This window comes from Aotus nancymaae, unplaced genomic scaffold, assembly GCF_030222135.1.
Source record: "Aotus nancymaae isolate 86718 unplaced genomic scaffold, 86718_ANA_hifiasm-v0.15.2.pri h1tg000062l, whole genome shotgun sequence".
Taxonomy (NCBI): domain Eukaryota; kingdom Metazoa; phylum Chordata; class Mammalia; order Primates; family Aotidae; genus Aotus; species Aotus nancymaae.
The window spans coordinates 7,884,098-7,906,304 of record NW_026988476.1 but is presented as its reverse complement, the minus strand read 5'-3'; the positions used below and the strand labels follow the sequence as shown (position 1 = coordinate 7,906,304).

Sequence of the window (22,207 nt, the reverse complement as noted above, 5' to 3'; positions counted from 1 at the left end):
CAGACATGTACCTCCATACTTGGACATTTTTCACTCTTAATGAATATTGTGATATATTTTGAAAGGCAAGTAATATTTAATGAGTACTGACCATGTGCCAGGAAGTATGAGAGGTCATTTATCAATATACTTAATTTTCATGGTAACTCCATGTGAAGTATTAGGCTGGTACAAAAGTAATCACGGTTCTTGCCATTATTTTTAAATTTTTATTTTATATTATTTTTTATTGTACTTTGGGCTCTGGAGTACATGTGCACATCAGGCATTTCTCCCGGTGTTATCCGTTCCCATCCTCCTGCTCCCCACTTTGCTGTCCCTCACCTCCACTCTACTCCCCTACCTAGCCCAGTGAGTGTTGTTCCCTTCCCTGTGCCCAAGTGTTCTCATTGTTCATCATCCGCCTGTAAGTGAAAACATGTGGTGTTTGGTTTTCTGTTCTTGTGTCAGTTTGCTGAGAACGATGGTTTCTAGATTCAACCATGTCTCTACAAAGGACATGAACTCGTCATTTTTTATGGCTGCACAGTATTCTATGGTGTATATGTGCCACATTTTCTTTGTTCAGTCTATCTTTGATGGGCATTTGAGTTGGTTCCAAGTCTTTGCTATCATAAACAGCACTGCAATGAACATACATGTGCATGAGTCTTTATAATAGAATGATTTATAATCTTTTGGGTATATACCCAGTAATGGGATTGCTAGGTCAAATGGAATTTCTGTTTCTAGATCCTTGAGGAATCACTACACTGCCTTCCATAATGGTTGAACTAATTTACACTCCCACCAACAGTGTAAAAGTGTTCCTATTTCTCCACATCCTCTCCAGCATCTGTTGTCTCCAGATTTTTTAATGATCGCCATTCTAACTGGTGTAAGATGGTATCCCAATGTGGTTTTGATTTGCATTTCTCTAATGACCAGTGATGATGAGCATTTGCTCATATGTTTGTTGGCCTCATATATACCTTCTTTTGAAAAGTGTCTGTTCATATCCTTTGCCCACTTTTGAATGGGTTTGTTTTTATCTTGTAAATCTGTTTTAGTTCTTTGTAGATTCTGGGTATTAGCCCTTTGTCAGATGGGTAGATTGCAAAAATTTTTTCCCATTCTGTTGGTTGCTGGCTCACTCTAATGATTGTTTATTTTGCTGTGCAGAAGCTCTGGAGTTTAATTAGATCCCATTTGTTTATTTTGGCTTTTCTTGCCATTGCTTTTTGTGTTTTAGTCATGAAGTCCTTGACTGTGCCTATGACCTGAGTGGTGTTGCCTAGGTTTTCTTTTAGGGTTTTTATGGTGTTAGTTCTTAAGTTTAAATCTTTAATCTATCTGGAGTTAATTTTTGTATAAGGTATAAGGAAGGGGTCCAGTTTCAGCTTCCTGCTTATGGCTAGGCAGTTTTCCCAACACAATTTATTAAATAGGGAATCCTTTCCCGATTGCTTGTTTTTGTCCAGTTTCTCAAAGATGAGATGGTTGTAGATGTGTGGTGTTGCCTCGGAGGCCTCTGTTCTGTTCTATTGGTGTATTTCCCTGTTTTGGTACCAGTACCATGCTGTTTTGATTACTGTAGCCTTGTAGTATAGTTTGAAGTCAGGTAGCCTGATGCCTCCAGCTTTGTTCTTTTTGCTTAGGATTTTCTTGGCTATGTGGGCTCTCTTATGGTTCCATATGAAGTTTATAGTGTTTTTTTCTAGTTCTGTGAAGAGGCTCAATGGTAGTTTGATGGGATAGCATTGAATGTGTAAATTACTTTGGGCAGTATGGCCATTTTCACAATACTGAGTCTTCCTAACCACGAGCATGGAATGTATTTCCATCTGCTTGTGTCCTCTCTTATTTCCTTGAGCAGTGGTTTGTAGTTCTCCTTGAAGAAATCTTTTACATCTTTTGTTAGTTGTATTCATAGGTACTTTATTCTCTTTGTAGCAATTGTGAATGGGAGTTCACTCATGATTTGGCTCTCTGTTTGCCTGTTCTTGGTGTATAGGAATGCTTGTGATTTCTGCACATTGATTTTTGTATACTGAGACTTTGCCAAAGTTGCTCACCAGCTTAAGGTTTTGGACTGAGACAATGGGGTCTTCTAAATAAACAATCATGTCATCTGCAAATGGGGACAATCTGACTTCTTCTTTTCCAAATTGAATGCCCTTTATTTCTTTTTCTTGCCTAATTGCTCTGGCTAGAACTTCCAATACTGTATTGAATAGGAGTGGTGTGAGAGGGTATCCTTGTCTAGTGCCAATTTTTAATGGAAATGATTCTAGTTTTTGCCCGTTCAGTATGATATAGGCTGTGGGTTTGTCATAAACAGCTTTTATTATTCTGAGAAACGTTCCATGGATACCTAGTTTACTGAGAGTATTTAGCATAAAGAGCTATCAAATTTTGTTGAAGGCCTTCTCTGCATCTATTGAAATAACCAAGTGGTTTTTGTCTTTGGTTCTGTTTATGTGGTGAATTATGTTTATAGACTTGCATATGTTGAACCAGCCTTGCATCCCTGGGATGAAGCCTACTTGATTGTGGTGGATAAGCTTTTTGATGTGTTGTTGGATTTGGTTTGCCAGTATTTTATTACAGATTTTTGCATCAATGTTCATCATGGATATTTTCTTGCCATTATTTTTAATAACAAAACCTGCAATTACTTTTGCACCAACCTATGGGTATTATTATCAAATGACAAAACCAAAGTATATGGGTGTAATTGGATAAGAGCCACATAGCTAGTGGGTTTTGGAACTGAGACATGATGCTAGGTAAAGTATTGAGACTTTTAAGGCATATTCCTGTATTTTTGTGGGCTTGAATTACTCTTATTGACCAGATAATTCTATTGCAAAGGGACAGAAAGGAGTAAAAGCAGAACAAGTTCCTCATGATTATTTGAATTGTACCAAAGTAAATATCTCATTGTAAATTCCCTTTTTGAAAATAATTTTTGTATTTGTCAATGTGAGAGTAGAAGAATTCTTATTGGCAACTTTCTTTCCAGAAAAAGCATTCATATTATTTAGGCAATGAAGTTGCTCCATCACTCCATCAAACATGCTTGACATTTTTTATCCCCCGAGGGCAAGAAACCATGGAAATCCAAGAGAGACGGATAACAACCACCCCTTCAGCAGAGGCAACAAAGTCACTAAAAATGCTGCACTTAGGGTTTCCCATTAATACCAAAGCTCTTACCCTCTTTCAATCAGAATGGTGAGAAGACTTTAAACATAATTTTTGTTTCTTTTATCACTATAGTTGTTCTTTTGTTGGTATTTTTAATGTTGATGTATCTTATCATCTTTTCTTTACAATTTGCTCCCTTGATGATACTTAAATCCTCATAACTTCCAAATCTAGACCCCTTTCTCAAAATTCTCTTTTGAGTTTTAGACTCATCCAACTGCCTTCAAGACATCTCCTCTTGCTTATACCATTGGCATATGATACTTAGCATATTTAAAACAACACTATTTTAGTTCTTATGCATGTTTCAGTATTTCTTATCTTGATTCATGTTGCCACTCATTCACTCAACCTTTTAGCTAAAATATTTAAGAAAAACTTGGTATATTGTATATATTATTTTTCTTTACTTCAATTTGAACCTGTGAAAACTTTGTGATGAAACCTCTGATGTAGACAGTGGAACACAATGAAAGGGTTTTAACTCATCTAGTAACATCATTTGCAGTTTATAAAGTTCATATTGCCAAGAATATAGAGATAGGATGAAGGCAGGTTGACCTGTAGGTCAGAAGACCAGATCGAGAGTTCGAGACCCGCCTGACCAACATGGAATAACCCCGTCTTTACTAAAAAATACAGAAGTAGCTGGGTGTGGTGGCTCATGCCTATAATCCCAGCTACTTGGAAGGTTGAGGCAGGAGAATTGCTTGAACCCAGGAGGCGGAGGTTGCAGTGAGCTGAGATGGTGCCATTGCACTCCAGATGGGCAACAAGAGCGAAACTCTGTCTCAAAAAAAAAAAAAAAAAAAAAAAAAATCTAGTGAGCATAAGGATGTGAATGTGCTTATTGCCATTAAACTATACACATAAAAATGGTTAAGATGGGCCTGGCATGGTGGCTCATGCCTGTAATCTCAGCACTTTGGGTGGGCAAAGCGGGTGGATCACCTGAGGTCAGGAGTTTGAGACCAGCCTGACCAACATGGAGAAACCGTCTCCACCAAAAATAGAGAATTAGCTGGGTGTGGTGGTGCATGCCTGTAATCCCAGCTACTCAGGAGGCTAAGGCAGGAGAATCACTTGAACCCAGGAGGCAGAGGTTGTGGTGAGCTGAGATTGAGTCATTGCACTCTAGCCTGGGCAACAAGAGTGACACTCCATCTCAAAAAAAAAATGGTTAAGATGATAAATTTATGTTACGACTATTTTACCACGATTAAAAAATAATCCAGGCTGGGCAAGGTGGCTCATGCCTGTGATGCCATCACTTTGGGAGGCCAAGGTGGGTGGATCACTTGAGGCTAGGAGTTTGAGAGCAGCCTGGCCAACATGGTGTGACCCTGTCTGTACTAAAAATACAAATATTAGCCAGGTGTGGTGACACATGCCTGTAATCCCAGCTACTCGGGAGGCTGAGGCACAAGAATTGCTTGAAACTTGGAGGTGGAGGTTGCAGTGAACTGAGATCGCACCATTGCTCTCCTGCCTGGGCAACAGACGAAGACTCTGCCAAAAAAAAAAAAAAATTAAATAAATAAAAATAAAAAATAATCCTAGTGAGAGCTGAAGGCCTGAATTAGAGCTGTAGCAATGCAGATGAAAAGAAGGAGGTGAATTTGAAAGATATTTAGGATTTGGGATCCAAAGGACTTTATGACTTCTGAGGATAGAATGAGGTGAGGTAGGTTAGGCCAGATGGCTGACTCCCAGGATTCTGGTTTTGGTGACTAGGTAGATAGTGATGCCCTAATAAAGATATTGGAGAGGAAGAACAGTAGATTTTTGCTGGTGAGTATGTGTGTGGGGGAATGTGTATAAGTTAAATTTTACATATTTGTGGTATCAGTAGGACATAAAAAGTGGGGATGTTAAGCAGGCACTTGGATATAAGAGTCTGTGTTAAAGAGAAAATACGAGGTTGATTTCAGTTCAGTCAACAAGTATTTGTTGGTTAATTCCTATGTGCCAGGCATTGTGTTGGGCTTTGATTATTCAAAGAACAGGACATGGTCCTTACTCATAAGAAGCAGTAAAGTGGGAAAGCAGATCTTTATATGGATAACTCTAGTAAGTTATTGGTAAATGTTATAATATAAACATAGGTATTAACAGAACCTAGCTTGAGTATGCAAGGAGAGGAAAGGTCTGTAAAGGCTTCCTGATGATGCCTAAGTTAAGTACTGAAGGATAAGAAGGAAAGCATTACCTCAAGAAAGGTGGGAATGGAGGCAGGGCATGAATGTGCATTCCAGAAAGAGGAAATAAAAACACAGGCATAGAAGGCTTGATGTGTGTCAAGTACTGCCAGTAGTATGGTTTCTCAGAACAACAAAAGAAGAGGTGAAAGATGGCAGGAAATGGGGCTAGACAGGTAGGCCACGACTACATTTTACTCTCGGTTGCAACTGAAGCCAGAGGAGTGGAGGGAAATGTTTAGAAAGAAACATTTTAGGTGGTATTGATGATCTAGCTAAAGCTAGACACTACGGTTTTGTAGAAGACATAACCTTCATAGTGGTATACTCTTCCCCCCCCATCAGCTCTATACTTTGGGGTAGATATGGGGAAAGCAAATTATAGAAGAATTCAGAGTTTATGACTTACAGGGCAGTAGGGGGAAAAAGACAAGGACATAAGGAAACTGAGTGTCTCAGGGATAAAGTGATTAAAGTCAGACTCCAGATTGGGGAGAGAAGAAAGCAAGTCAACAAAGGGCTGTTATTCTACAGGGAGAATGGAGGGAGTAAGGGACTAGATGTTTTGATTTGTGTTGAGGCTAAAAAGCAAGAAGAGTTGGAGTAAGACTGTGATTCCTGTCATAGAGGCAACTTTGACCTTAGGATTTCAGATGTAGAAAAGTTCTGAGTGACAACAAGGTCCAGAGTGAGTAGCTGAAGTGAAGAGGTAAAGGTCATTAACATTCAGGAGGCAAATGAATAACGCAGGTTATTGACATAGATATTGAAGTTTCTTAGCATGAATACAGAAGTTGCAGTAAAGAAGACACTGATGAGATGCATGAAACTCACATTAAATAAATGACATTGATCAGGAGATCAGAAGAAATCACTAAAGAAGAGGGATAGAGAATGATAGAGATAGATGGTATAAACCTCAAAGAAGGGGTTTTACATGGATGCAGAAGGTATGAAAGTACTAAAAGGGAATCAGAGCTTTCCTTTCTATTATATGGGGCGTGGGAGAAAGGCTAGCATCTAGTAGGCTATGGGGGAAAAAGTGTCCTTGATAAATTCAAGTTTCAGGTAAAATGTGAGTGTTACACATTCAGTGCAGAAGTCGTGGATAGACACAAGTAGAAACAATGGAAAGAAGTTTCCTAAAGACAGATTAAAAAGAGCTGAGATGTGAGGACAAAAGGAGAAGGAGGAAAGGATGGAGAGGAGAGGAAGCACAGAAATGTATGGAAGAGTACAGGCAATTGATGGGGCTTACCCACTCCTCCATGCAGAAGCTCTAACTAATGAAGTAAATTTCTTGCTCAGTTTTAGCCACAACTGAAAGATACATATACAGACTATAATACACAGATACATATAAAAATGTACATATGCAGACATATTTACAAATCTATACAGACACTACCATATAAATATGAACACACACAAATATGCTAACCAAAGTACATGTAAGAAATCAGGGAATATCAAAAAAGAAAAAATGAAATTGATAAAAGAAAAGTAAAAAGACTTCATGTCTGAAAAAGACTGAAAGAAAAATTATAAGTGAAAAGGTAAAGGTAGAGGTAGATGGGAAAATGGGTTGAAAAGTTATACAGAAAATGAAAACAGGAGTTGTTAGAAAGTGGTAAAAATGGTGTATTAGTTTGTTCTCACACTGCTATAAAGGACTGCCCAAGACTGGGTAATTTCTAAAGGAAGGAGGTTTAAATGACTCACAGTTCAGCATGGCTGGGGAGGCCTCAGGAAACTTACAATCATGGTGGAAGGTGCAGCAAACATGTCCTTCTTCACATGACAGCAGCAAGAAGAATTGTTGAGCAAAAGGGGGAAAAGCCCCCTCTATAACCAACAGATTTTGTGAGAACTAACTCACTATCATGAGAACAGGACGGGGGAAACTGCTCCAATTATCTGATTAACTGGATAATTATCTGATTAATTATCCAATTAACTGATTCAATTATCTCCACCTGGTCTCTCCCATGACACATGGGGATTATGGGAATTACAATTCAAGATGAGATCTGGATGGGGACACAGGCAAATCCTATCAAATAGGGGGTTGAATAATAATTATATAATCAGAAAATTATTCCTTATTTTTATAGAGTTAGCCTCCTTGGCTCTTCTATCTATCTGCCTATACCTACCCTTTAAATCATTACTCTACTTGAATTCCTTTATGAGGTGTTCTCAAAATGTTAAGAGAATTATTATATATTTACTGTGTTTTACTTTTTTTGAGGCTAACACTTCTAGTCCTTGAAGGGCTTTGTTTAGGTTAATAAATTGTTCACCATTACTGGTTGCTCTCTGTGCATGTCCAGTGTCTATAAAAAATATAGAGTCCTATATAACAATCCAGTATGGTCATTACAAAGGGAAATGGAACTATATCTCTCTTGATCTGGGAATTTACTTCTATCTTAATGCTGCCATGTTTCACTATGAGCTTAGACTGAGCATTGGGACAAAAGGCTGACTCACTAATACTCAAGCCTGCTTTGCCAGCAAAACCAAGGCAAACTTCTCTTTTTTTGACATCTGCAATTAATATTTTCATATCAGAATAAATCACCCAAAAGTCAGTAGCTTAAAACAACTCTATTTTATTTAATCATGTCAATTTGGGCTTATCTCAGCTAGGCAGTTCTAAAAGCCTTGCTTGGAATCATTCAAGCAGTTGTAGTCCACTGGGACTGGGTGGCACATATTAACAGTTGGTCCTGCCTTCTGGCTAGGACTCCCTCTTTATGTGCAATATCATTCTCAAGTAAACTGGCCTGGATTTATTTACATAGTGAGCACAAGTCAGCAAGAGGGCAATACCAGAATCAGGGAGGCCTACCTACTAAGGCCTTGTCAGAAGTTGTACAACATCCCTTGGTTTATTTTGTTGGTTAAAGTGAACTGCAGCCAGCCCAGATTTGAAGGGTGGAGCAGAAGCAGCTGAAAAAAATTTGTGGTGATTTTTTTTTATCCCACTACAGTATTGATCCTAAATTCAAGATTTTTACCTTTTTATCTGAAACAGCTCTTGTTTTCACTTTCTGTATGACTTTTCAATCCATTTTCCCACCTACCTGTACCTTTATATTCATTGCTGGGGAAATGAATTGCTCATTTTCCCCAGCAATTTATATCTTTTGGCATCCTGAATTTGCTATCACTTTTTTTGTTCTTTTGAGAAGTCTACTTTTTATGTTTTTAACTTATGTCTTCAGAAAAATGCTGACCAGGAAAGAACCAAAGATAAAGTACAGAGAAAAACAGAGACAATTTTACAGAGTACATTAAGTATTCTTTTTCAATTAGCTATAAATTATCAGAACTATGCAAACATTTCTTGACCTTTTCCAGAAAGTTACTTAGAGACAGCTTGTGAAATTACTCCTGAAATCAAGACATATTAAAGTTCATTATTCTTCCTCACCTACTAGCTATAGAGGTTAATTCCTGAGATGTAGCTAGACCTGCAAGGCTCATTATATGGCAACTAGGACTGGCTTGGCTGTCAGAGCATACTAAGTCCTTAGTGAGTAGATTGCCCAGTTATGAGGTCAGTCTGCAACTAAAGAATCTGGACTGATTATAGGGTATTGTCCAGAAGCACTTATACCTATTTCAATCAGAGTATTAAAGGGCTTAATTAGATATCCAAAAAAGCCTAATAAATTAATTTCATTGTCTGTGATATGGAAGAAGAAGTTTCTAGACTGTGATGATACTTGGCAAACATGGTGTGTTTGCAGGCCATTTCTTGTTGAAGTTGATATTATGCCTTGTATGGCTCATAGCATAGAGCAACTACTTTATTTTTAAATTTAATTTTAATGAGTGGTCTTTCAATGTTCAATATATACTCACTGAAAAGCTTTACTGAAGAGTCCATAAGTCACTTTTTATCAAAGCCAAATCATAAATTCCAAAATATTAACCCCTAACAATGCTGTGTTTGGTATCGTGCATTTTGCCTTACTAAAAAAATATCTTTTTTTTTGAACAGGTTGACTATTAAATGAATAGGAACTTATAAAGTGATCTTGTTTTACACAATTTTGAGACTAAAACATTTTTTGTAATCTTATTATTAATAGAAAACTCAAATTTAATAACGAGTTATGATTGATTTGGCTGTGGACATGATTTATTTACCTAGAATTGGACATTAACAATAATAAAATGAGATTTCAGCTGTAATTATACCAGAGAAAATGCAAAAAAAAATGGACACTATCAGGGATGTAGAAAGCCAAAGTAACTATCGAAAGGCCAACTTACTGAAGGAGAAAGAGGATATAAGGCAATTATTTACTATATAAATTCATATTAAAGTATTTAAAAAAGCATATTACAAGTTTTTTTATTATAGGTAAGTAACAAATAGAGAATCTATGTGACACCACATTTTGTATTATGGAACAGATTGAAGAAATATTTATGTCTTAGAAAATATTGCCAGTGTAAATCAATGGCTAGGGAATAATTTTTCAGTGTCCTCCTTGACAAAAGATAGTGTTAAAAATCTTAGCCTAGCTAATGTGTCAGTGAAAGTTTACATGGATATAATAATTAGAATCAAGCATTCTTCTCTCTGTTAATCCTCATATCGAGATCTTTGAGATTAAGTAGTAACCAAAGAATGCATTTTAAAAGGCCCTCTTATTACCTACTTGATCCACTGTGTTCAGATATTTCCAATATCTTGTGATAGTCATGAGATTTGAAAATTTTCATCGGTACTAAAATGTTGCTAAATTTAGAGCTTTATGTAAGTTTAGGCAGAGTAGATACCTAAGTTTGGTTTAAATACATTTCAGTAAAGAAAGCCTCGTTTCAGCAAAAGCATCTTATTCTCAGTCTAGTTTTTGACCTAAAAATGATGACTCCCAATTCAATACTTATGTACCCATTGTTTCCTCTACCAACCCCCACTATCCCAAACACAAAAGCATACTCAGGAAATGAAGCTTAGAAAATTATTATGGTTCTTAAAATGATTTTGGGCCATCTTTTTTTCTTTTTTATACCTCATGTCAAATAGTCAAAGTAACAACTGTTTTGGCTAGTCATGGGACAGAACTGTGAAAGTGGAAAGTTTGTCTTTATTTCTCAAAGAGCAAAGTCTAAAATAATTTGGTAATAATAATTATTAAAATGGAATTCCAACAGTTATAGAGAATTCTAGAGAGAGAGAGGGAAAAAAACCTCAAAACAAAAACTCAATGCTTAGCAGAAATCTACCCCAATGATAATTCACTCATTTCCCATCAAGAATCTAAGTACCCTCATATTCTCTTCCTAATGACGTTTAGCACTTGCCCTGAACTTTATGATGGTGTTATGTGATTCACAAAAAAAGCATATCTACAATTTATTACAGTACAAAGCTTTCACTCAAATATGGGAATCTCTGATGGAGAAATTTCAGGTGTCAACTGATAGATACCAAAATAGATACATTTTGGGATCCACATTATTCTTTTAAATGTGGGATGCGACTATTGTCTCTGTCTACGTGTAAGATTGTCCCTTACATGTCCCTCTTATTGTCAACTGGTATCATTGGCTGGATATACATGTATTTTAAAAAAGAGAGAAAAACAAGAAAAACTTTGGAGATACAGCCAATAATATTTAGCTTTAAAGTATCATTACTAATTATGTATGAATTATTTATTGATTTCTACTATAACTTCAAAATTAATCAAATCTAATTCATTCCTTTCCCCCAGACCAGTTTGCTATGTAAAAAGTTATCAGCCAGGTATGGTGTTGCATGCCTGTGGTCCAGGCTGAGGTTGGAGGATTCCTTGAGCCCAGGAGATGGAGGCTACCATAAGCTCAGATTGCCACTGCATTCCAGCCTGGGTAATAGAGCAAGACCCTGTCTCCAAAAAAAAAGAAAGGGAAAATAAAGGAAAAGAAAAAGAAATTGAAAAAAGACAAAGAATTAATGGAATAAAGGATACAAGGAAATAATGTAGATAAATTAATTTACCTCCTAAGATATGTAATTATATACAGCACTGTCATTCATTCATTTATACATATTTCTTAGGTAATTGTTTTGTGAATGGTACCTTCTAAACACTTGTTTACACAGCCTTTTAGGTGTTTCTACTGTAGATATATGTCATGTGAAGTTTTTTTAACAAAATTCTCTGTAAGGATGGATTATAGAAGGAGTTTTCATCCATAGCAAGTTATAATATAGAGAGCTTCATGTTATATCCTTTTCAAGTGGCTGAAACGTTTTAAATACTGTGAACAAGAGAGCGTGTGTTACAAAGGAAAACAGTGAGAAAGTGAGAATAAGCTGTACTCAGATCTCACAATTCCTGGGTCATTTTATTTACCATGATGCATTAAGCTTGACTTTAAATTTACATTAACATTAAGAAATTACTTCACACCTTGAAATTCAGCAAGAAAACTTGATTTATTGTTGAGATGAAATAGAACATAGAAAAAACCTGGGATATGTATATTCAACTGTATTTAGATATGTGGCATTCCTTTTTCTTTTTTTTTTTGAGACAGAATTTCACTCTTGTTGCCCAGGCTGCAATGCAATGGCGCAATCTCAGCTCACCACAACCTCCACCTCCCAGGTTCAAGGGATTCTCCTGCCTCAGCCTCCAGAGTAGCTGGGATTACAGGCATGAGCCAATACACCTGGCTAACATTTTCGTATTTTTAGTAGAGACAGGGTGTCTCCATGTTGGTCAGGCTGGTCTTGAACTCCTGACCTCAGATGATCTGCACCCCTTGGCCTCCCAAAGTGTGGGATTACAGGCATGAGTCACCGTGCCTGGCAACATTCCTTTTTCAATGTCATTAATATCAAAAGTAGACAAGGTACCAAAAAATTACCTATATTTTAAACATTGACTAACATTTACTATGTTTTAAGTAACCTTGAAAAATAAAGCTCAACAACCAATCATATCAATTTCTACTTAGGTGAATAATAAACATAAAAGTAAGATATAAAAGTTAAAATATGGAAAACTTTGTTTTCTTTACTTTTGTTTCACCTCCTTTAAAAATCAGAACACAGAGAAGAATTAAAGCAATATTTTATTCTTCTTTATAGTATCACTAAGGTAATTTTATTTTAAGTTTTGGATTTTACAATACTACTTTTGGTATAATGTTACTCAAGCCTTAATTAATACTTTGTAAGTTAGATGTCTCCATTAAAATACTATTTTTGGTATAATTTTACCCAAGGCTTAATTAAGACTTTATAAGTTAGATGTCTAGATTGCCCCCTGGATTCCAGTTAGTCCATGGCAGCACTAGCGTAGTGGACGACACTATTAGGAAAGTATTTAACAGAAGATAATGGAGTTATTTTGCTTAATCCCCTAACAACATTAGGAAGCAACTGAGATAATAGAATAAATTAAGTAACAATTTTATTGGGTTCTTTCACTTTGTCTATCAGAGGATATTTAAATCATATGTAAGATTCCCAAGAAAACTCAACACCCATGAGGTTCCAGAAAGGTAGGGACAATGTGTTTACCACTGTATATTTGGTAACTAGTCCAAGGGGCTCTCAAAAATCAATAGAGTACAGTTTATGAATAAATCTCACACATATATGTTGGGAATAAGGAGTACATTTACATTTTCTATTCTGAAGTAATGGGTTGAAATTTTGATGATGACCTCCTAAAAGCAGGTTTTCAAGAATAAAAGAAAGTCAATTACTTGATGTGAAGATTTGTAGTATATATTTTGTCAATAACCTTTGCAGAAGAACATTAAATGATAGAGAAGTTACCTAAAAAGAACAGATTTCTCTCACTTTAAATTGAAGGAGTTTGGGAGACTTGGTGAGAAAGATGTTAGATAAAATTTCACTGTAAGTAATAACTAAGTAAAGGTTAGCCTTTATGAGGAGGAATTATCTAATGTGATAACAATGAATCACTGATTCTGATTCTGGAAAACCAGTATTTCAGATTTTTTTTTTTTTTTGAGATGAGTCTTGCCAGCTAGAGCACACTTCTCCTGCCTCAGACTCCCAAGTAGCAGAGATTATAGGGATATGCCACCATACTTAGCTAATTTTTTTGTATTTTTAGTAGAGATGGGGTTTCACCATGTTGGTCAGGATGGTCTCAGCTCTTCTTTTTGATTTCATAATTTATCAGAAGAAAAATGGAGAAACTTAACAAAGGAATGAAGTTGCTATGAATGTAGACTGCTCATACATCTTCTACGGAAAAAGCATTGGAGTCAAACATAAGCAGGCATGTGACAGAATGTAGAAAAACACAAATTCGAGGTCAACCATTTCAATGATCCCATTAAAAATTCTTTTGATTTCTAAGAATTGGAATGGGGTACATCAATGGTATTTTTTAAAAAGGCTATAGATTAGTGGGAAAGTCCCTCTTTTTGCCTTATTCTGGTGTTTGCGTTTTACTCCTGCTCCCCCTATAAGCATTTGCTTAAGTTACATCTGAGGGCTCACAGAAAATCTTGACTTCTTTTAGTGAGAAATGGAGTTCGTGGTCACATCATTGTCTCATTTAAAACATCACAGCTTCATTATTTTTAGAGTGGCTTTTGTTAAAAATTAAGAGTGATAAGTTATTTCCTTCTTAAATATTGTTTTGAAAACTGCTCAATTATACTGTCCTCAAAGTCTTTTTCTTATGGGGAATCCATCCTTGGTTTCAAGATAAGGATATAATAAATAGAAATCTGAAGTATAATTTCATTCATGGTATTATTGAACTTTCAGGTATTCACTGCTTCTTTCTGGCAGTTTAAAACTGCATGTTATTGGGTTTAGCTATATTATAGAGTCCTAATCTTTTTACATATATAACAGTGATTCATTTTTCTAAAACATCAGATTTAGTTGTTACATAACCATGAAAAGGCAGATTGCTCTGAAATTGCTATTATGCATACTCACCAATGTTATTTAATTAGTATAGCATCACAACATAGAAAACAGAAAATATTACAAAGCCTATACCACATATGTAAAAGAAAGGAACAGGTTTATATTTTCATTTATCACAAAAATAGTGTGCAAACATATACACTTTTTTGTATTTTATAGACAAGGAATTCTGAATGTAGATAAAGACTGAAGAACTAAGAGTTTACTCAGTACCATCCTATTCTGTGAAATAATACATGAACAAGGAAAAACACATATTAATAAGTTACTAGCATGATATATACATATATACATAAGCTAATAAGCAAAGATTTACAGCAACTATTCATTAATATTATCTAGATGATTTACTCAAAATAGGTATTTCTACCAAAGTTAGGTAACAAAACATACACCAAAAGAGATAGATATGGCATATTGCCCAAAATGCCATTATCTAAACTAATCTAAGGAAAAATAACAAATTACAATTTTCACATATCATGTTTTGTAGTTTCTGAAAATCCTTGATGATTTTACCAGGAGAGAGGTTTGAGATTATTCTCTTAGTTAGACTGTAAGACTGACTTTCATTTCTTTTTTTCCAGTGCCTGATTTTTGTATGCCACTTGTAAATGTAATTTTCATTCTTTAATATCCATTCACTTCACAGTTAATACTTTTCAAGCACCACAGATGACTTGAAATTAAATCACATACATCTTTCTTTTATGTGTTAAAGTGTTAGTATTAAGGATTAATGGGCTTTATTCTCAGTATCTAGATTATTCTTTGGTATTAAGTTGGTAACATAGGAACACATTAACTCTTTCGAACTGACAGGACACTAGTAAACTATATTAGGAACAGAGTTACAATGATCTTAAGTGTGAATTACACTTATGTTCAAATTTATTTACTGTGAGATATTTATTTATTCACAGAGACAGACTTTTCATATGATTTCCTTTAGACTTACAGTATTTTTACTGTTAACAATATATATACTATATATTCTTGAAAAAATCTTTAAATTGGCAACAAATAAATAAGTCCTCATCTATTTATAATGATTATGATTTAGAGAGTTCTAGAAGACACTTTGTCAATTTTTTTTCTTTTTAGGAATAACAAACATTTATTCAGAAATGGATAAGTAATACATAGTCATCCTTCTTCCCTTAATGCCTCTTCCTCTCCTTTTGAACAGATGGGTAATATAGGCGGATGGGAGGTGGAAAGGACACAAGGACCACCAGCTTCACTGTCTCCCAAGATGACAGCTTATAGAGCAGAGGAAACAAATAGGTCTCCTTTCCTACCCTCAGTGTACCATATGGTTACCTAAAGGGCCAGCTCCAATGAAAATTATTGTTTCATCTTAATTAGTAGAGCAATTCTTATCTGTGTGCTAAGAGAATAGCCTCAAACCTGTCTCCTAATAAAATCCTCAAGAATTTTCAGAAACTCTACTTAACATGACATGTAAAAATTGTAATTTGTTATTTTTCCTTAGATTAGTTTAGGTTTGGGTAATATGCAGTATCAACCTTTTTCGATGTGTGTTTTGTTATCTAACTTTGGTAGAAATATCTATTTTGAGTAAATCACCTAGATAATACTAATGAATAGTTGCTGTAAATCTTTGCTTATTAGCTTATGTATATATATCATGCTAGTAATATATTAATATATGTTTTTCCTTGTTCATTTATCATTTCGTAGAGTAGGATGGTACTGAGTAACCTCTTAGTTGTTCAGTACAGGTAATATAAAGAGAAGGAAGGCTTCAAGGAAATTGAACTTGGCCCTGTAGAATGGGTAGGATATGAATAAGCAAAGAGGAAAGAAAAGAGGATAACAGAGGAGAAAAGTAGCAAAGATGAAGCACAGGTACAAGGGTGAATATAATCTATGAGAGGAGCTGCATAGAGGTCAGTCTGGCAGGAACAAAGAGAGGCTAATAAGCAAAGATTTACAGGAACTATTCATTGTCCATCCTCATCATGTGCCTTCTTAAACAAAATAATTAGTAAAATTCTTTCTGGCCAGGCACAGTGGCTCATGTCTGTAATCCTAGCACTTTGGGAGGCCGAGGCGAGTGGATCACTTGAGGCCAGGAGTTTGAGGCCAGCCTGGCCAGTACAGTGAAACCCCATCTCTACTAAAAATACAAAAAATTAGCTGGGCATGGTGGCGAGAGCCTGTAATCCCATCCACTCATGGGAATGAAGCAGGAGAATCTCTTGAACCCAGGAGGTGGAGGTTGCAGTGAGCCGAGATCACGCCACTGCACTCCAGCCTGGGTGGCAGCGAGACTCCGTCACACAAAAAAAGTTCTTTCTACTTGGCATGCAGCCTCCAGCTGCTTATATCTGGACTTTAAAATATTCACATATCAGGCTGCTTCTGATAATTCAATCTGAATGACATCGCTTCAGAAAATGATCTGCTGTTTGCCCGGTAGATGAGTTACATATTATTGCCTTTTGAAGGATGATACCTCAAACTGCAGCCTTGACATCTGGCCTATCTTTGAACCACTTAAGATACAGCTCTTATGAATAATCTTTATCATTCAGAATAACTTTGGACATTCTGACGTTTAGCACTAAACTCCATGGAAAGAGTTTAATTATTTGAGAAATGGGGTTATACAATCTAAATTGCTATCATTCCAAAAAAATTCTCATAGGTATTTCTATTATTCCCAGAGAAGAATCCTTAGAAGCCCTTCCTTGCTTTTCCTTGTCAGTTTCTAGAAGCCAATTTTGATGAGTTTTATATCTGCTACCTGGCCGTACTTTTCTGAAACTCAACTTAATATTTTTTCTCATAAGTTTATAATAAGTTAGGGTTACACAAAAAGAAAATGAAATTAGTTATTAGTATTGAACTAAAGACATTCTATTAATGGTACTGTGTTTTTCCTATCTCTTATGCAGAGAACCTTAAAATGCTGAATTCTTTACCCTTCACATCTATTGGTCACTAAATCGCATTTTGTCAATAGTGTTTCTGATATGAATTTCTTCCTCCCATTCTCACTGCTACCAACCTACATCAACACATCATTTGTCTATCTTGTTATACTATACTATCATGACTGCTTCTTAGCTGGTACTCTTATCTCTAACACCAACCTGATTTAATTAATCTTCTAATGCTAAGTGAGAGATTGATGTTCCTAAAATGCTATTTTCATCAAGTAATCATTGCTGCTTTAAAAATTCTACAATGACTTCTTATTTCCTATCACATGAAATCTAAATGCCTTTGCATACTTTTGAAGGCTCTCAGTAATTCAGACTAGTCTTGCTTATCTGATATCAAGCTCCAGGAGCCTCTGCTCCTGCCAGGCTGACCTCCGTGCACCTCCTCTCATAGATTATATTCACCCTTGTACCTGTGCTTTATCTCTGCTGCTTCTCTCCTCTGTATTATCCTCTCTTATTCCCCCTATGCTTATTTTATATCCTACCCATTCTACAGGGCCAAGTTCAAGTTCCGTGAAGTCTTCCTTCTCTCTATATTACCTGTACTGAACAACTAAGAGGTTATTTAGTACCATTCTACTCTATAAAATAATAAACAAAGAAAATTATGTTAATATATTACTAGCATTATATGTATACATACATGCACACACATTACAGATAACAGATACTTTTTAACTTAATTCTACTTGCAGGCACTTGAACCCTCTCCAAATAGTTAGGTACAAGTATGTTTACTGCAGCAGTATTTGGAAACAACTCAAAACCAATGGTATAAACTTCTCATGGGCAAAGGAGGTATGAAATCCTTTTAATATATCCCACCAGTAGTCCTAAGTACATGACACAATGTTTTTGATTAGTTGTCTTTCTCTATATCTTATAATAGCAGTAACAGAGATGAAAATAAAATAAATTTTGTTGCTTTTCTTATACTAGTCTACATTTTTCCACTAAAATTCCACATCTTTCCAAAAAGTAATAAAATGTTTTAAATTCCATCTAGTAAGTAGTCAGACTAATAAGAAACTTTTTGTAGTAACGCTTACAATGAAATGGCAAGGAGAAGAGGTGTTGCCAACTGTAAAAAACAAGTTGAAAGAGTTATTCATACTTGTCACCTTTTTGCCAAAAACTTCCCATAGGTATAGCACTTCGAATGCTATGTTCATATATCTGAAGATTTAAATGACTCACATTAATCATTTCAAAAAGTCTGGTCCACTATTTTGACATGCTTACTGAGAACAGTGCATGACTATTTTCAAGGAAGTTATTAGCTTCTGTTTAAATCTTCTTTCAGTCTATACAAACTATAGCAGTGAAGTTCTTTGATGGGACACACAATGCCTTTTTCAGCTTCACATCATTCTTTCGTATTAGGTACCAGTGTCTTTGAAAGTTATAAAAAAAAATTTTAAAAGTATGGAAATTCTGAAGAGAGTTTCTCAGTACTTGTACCAGAAGTAAATCCAAATTAAGTTCTAGCTATTACTATATATCTTTATAGCGTTTGCAACTTAGATCACTCTTAGAAAATATAATAATAATATATTTTATAATTAGAGGGCAATATGAAATACTATCTTTCTGCTACAAAAAACCAGGACTATATTTCTCTCTTTTCCATATACCTGAGGGGAGTTAAAAATATACTGATCCTCAAGGATATCTCTATAAATAGCCTAATTGTTTTTCTAATTGATAGAATTTTTTTTTTTTCTAACAATTCTAAATATTCTTTAACTCAAGAATTCCACTTCCAGGAATTTGTGCCCTCTGTAATAATCATAGATATGTGCAAATATCTAGTTGTAAGTATTTTCACTGCAGTGGTATCTGAAAATAACAGTTAAGTTATAGTACAATCATATAATAGACTTAAAGCCATTTAAATTATTTATTCCTTATATGTAAAAGATTATAACAACATAGGAAGTTATTCATAATATGCTAAATGAAACAATCCAGTCATAATATTGTATGTATTGTATGACAACATTTTATAAAAATGCCAAATTGCTTAGCTATATTTAAATTTTTTTCTAAAATGAATATGTATTAATTACTTTAGTAATTTGTAAAAAGAAAATATGAAGGATGAAAAAAGCACTTTCTGATTGGGCAACCAAAAACACATTAATACTTCTTTTGATCATGATGAACACTTGTATATAACTACTAAAGTGAACAACAAGAAGGTATTTAAAAGGGAAAAAATGGAACCTTTTTTCTCTTCCTATTCTTATTTATTTTTTGCTGAACTCTCTAAAGGTTTTAGGATCTTATGAGCCTGACAGAGAATTAAGCTCAAAAACTACATGTGGCTGTGTCACTATGAGTTTATACCATATATATATAATGCATATATAGAGAAAATGAGCTTATCCTATATATATATAATGCATATATATATAATGCAGGTTTTTATAATTTTACTTCTTCATAGCTAGACATTACCCAGAAAAAGAAATTAAGGGGACATGTGGTACACAAAGATGGAAGAACTACTTATTTTATTGTTTTATTTTAACATTGTAAGTCAAGGCCCTACAATTTTGATAATTAAGCATTTACAATATTTGAATGAAAAGAAACAGAGTTCTTTTTTACAGTTAAGGCTATCTCAGATGCCTTCCTTTAATCTCATACATCCAAATGAACCTAATCTAGCATCCAAAGGTTCAAACCTCTCATTGTGTTTTGATTCTGTTTGTTCTATCCTTCAAGGATATTTGCTTTGGAAGAGAAGATTTATGACTGAAGAACTATGACTAAAAAGCTTATTTGCTAAGATAAACAAATCTGAATTAGTATTAAGTTATAAAAACTATTATCTATTGGACTTCTAATTAATAAAAATACCTGTTTAAAAGGAAAAAAAAACACAAAGATCAAGTTTACAAATAGTTCTAATGCCTTCTCTAGGTAATCATAAATAGCAATAATAATAAAAATAACCTCAAATAAGCAACTCAAAAGAAGGCAACCTGCTTGTTATCATAAAATACCATAATTTAACAAATAAATCTGACAGAGTAAAATAAAAATAAAACTTCTCTGTTAAAAAAATATGCAAAATTGCAAACAGAAAAAAACTGCTTACAGTGCATATAATAAAAAGCGAATTTATTTACTATTCAAAGGGTTTTTATAAGTCAATAAAAATTGATTTATAAACAATTTTTTGTCCAACACAAAAATGGGAAAGATCAGGAATAGGCAGTTCACATAAAAAGAAAAATATATTGCTAATAAAATATTTTTAAATGCTTAATCTTCTTCCTAATAAAATAAATGCGTATTAAAACAATATAATATTTTACCTTTCACATTGGAAAGCTAACAACTTACTAAATAGTAGTGAATGCTTACAGAAATGAGCATTCTCTTAGACATTGCTGTTCTCAAATATTGTTCATACAACTTTTTAAAATAACAAACTGGCAATTTTTATCAAAGTTAAAAGAACACATATTTTTGAACCTCAAAATGTTTATTTCTAGAAATTTATCTTATAGATCTATCAAAATAACTACACAAAAATATGTTTCAGGAAGGCTGCTAATTCATAGCACTGTTTGTAACAGCAGATTTTAAAAACAAAACCAAATTACTTTCTTTTGTCACAGAACTTGCACTCTGGTCTACAAAAAATATATGTATAGAATAAATTTTTAAGATTCAAATTATACTTTTTTAATACTTTATATTATCTGGAAATTGTGAATCAGTGCTTATAGTTTTGAAAGTCTGTAAAGAAGTAGACAGCGTTGAAGACACTAACATTTCAAAGTTAATTACAGCACTATCAAAATATATTTTTTATCTTTCTTGGGCACATCAGTAAAAATTTTTATTCACAAACAGGCAAAATAATTCCCTTAAAACAGTGATTATATTCACCAAATTGTAAAGAAAGAAGCTTTGGGGAGTCAAAACAGCTTTCATTTGGGTTTCAATGAGAACTTAGGGCTCTAAAGCAGTTTTAATTGTGCATATATTTTGTTTTCTCCATTAGGGGCCCATCCTTCAAAATCTAGCTGGAGCCTGAAGCAAAAAGGACATCTTTTCAAGAAAAAAAATTACAAATCTCTCTTTCAAAAAACTCTTTTATGTGTGGCATTTGATGTTTTCTTTTTACTTAACCCAACTAATAAGCAGTTTTGCATCTCACTAAAAATAAAACTTAACTGACTTGTCCAGCAATAGAAAAAAACATTAACAACAAAGGGATAAAGTTTGGGGGAATGTTGAAATATGAAAAGTTCCCAGTTGTGACAAATTTTTAATAACAAATTCAGCCTTGTCTGTTAAGTTACTACATCAATTGGTAATATAAAATAGCATATATACAACTACAATGACCAGAGAGGCTTATTTATGGGAGACTAATATTTAGTCTCAAGTTATTAAGAAATCATATTTTAAGTTATCTATCACATTTGTTGATTATTCTTCTCTATAACTTTAAGAATGTTTGATATGCCATACTCTTTTAGAAATACTATGATAAAGAAGCCATTCAGAGTATCCTCTACTTTTTCCCATTTGATTCTCTCCATCATTGAGGAATATTCAAATACAACACCATACAGGAACAAATTTAACTGAATGAGATCTTTCTCCTTAATTTAAACAACTGATAGAGGCACAAAACAATGTAAAATCTTCTTCACTGGGTATCTTTATTGTTAATTTATCAGGTTCAACTTGTTTTATGGACAAGTAGGCTATATGCATAATCCTTTAATGTACAATTTCAAAGTTCAGAAAGTTCTGAAAAACAAAAAGTACTTTTATAAGTTAGCTGCACTCCTGTTGCTGCAAAACCTGACCTGATTTAGGGTGGCAATTCACATATCTCCTTGCAGAAATATTCATGTGTTTGACAACAGGGTGCTTCC

At 34.4% G+C, this 22,207-nt stretch overlaps 1 protein-coding gene across 8 annotated transcripts in view; it reads right to left on the bottom strand.

The window, feature by feature from the left end:
* MIPOL1 (mirror-image polydactyly 1) overlaps nucleotides 1–22,207 on the bottom strand; it is a 365,075-nt gene that overhangs the window by 12,207 nt on the left and 330,661 nt on the right. For 5 of the 8 annotated variants that reach the window (XM_064365793.1, XM_064365792.1, XM_064365798.1 and 2 more), the window contains one exon: nucleotides 4,574–4,698. The exons of 2 other annotated variants lie outside the window; for them this stretch is intronic. In XM_064365793.1, the coding sequence (XP_064221863.1) occupies nucleotides 4,593–4,698 (106 nt within the window). In that variant the 3' untranslated portion in view covers nucleotides 4,574–4,592. Of the gene's footprint in view, nucleotides 1–4,573; nucleotides 4,699–11,205; nucleotides 11,281–22,207 lie in introns of those variants that run through there. One more of the 8 variants, XM_064365795.1, reaches the window with a different exon arrangement.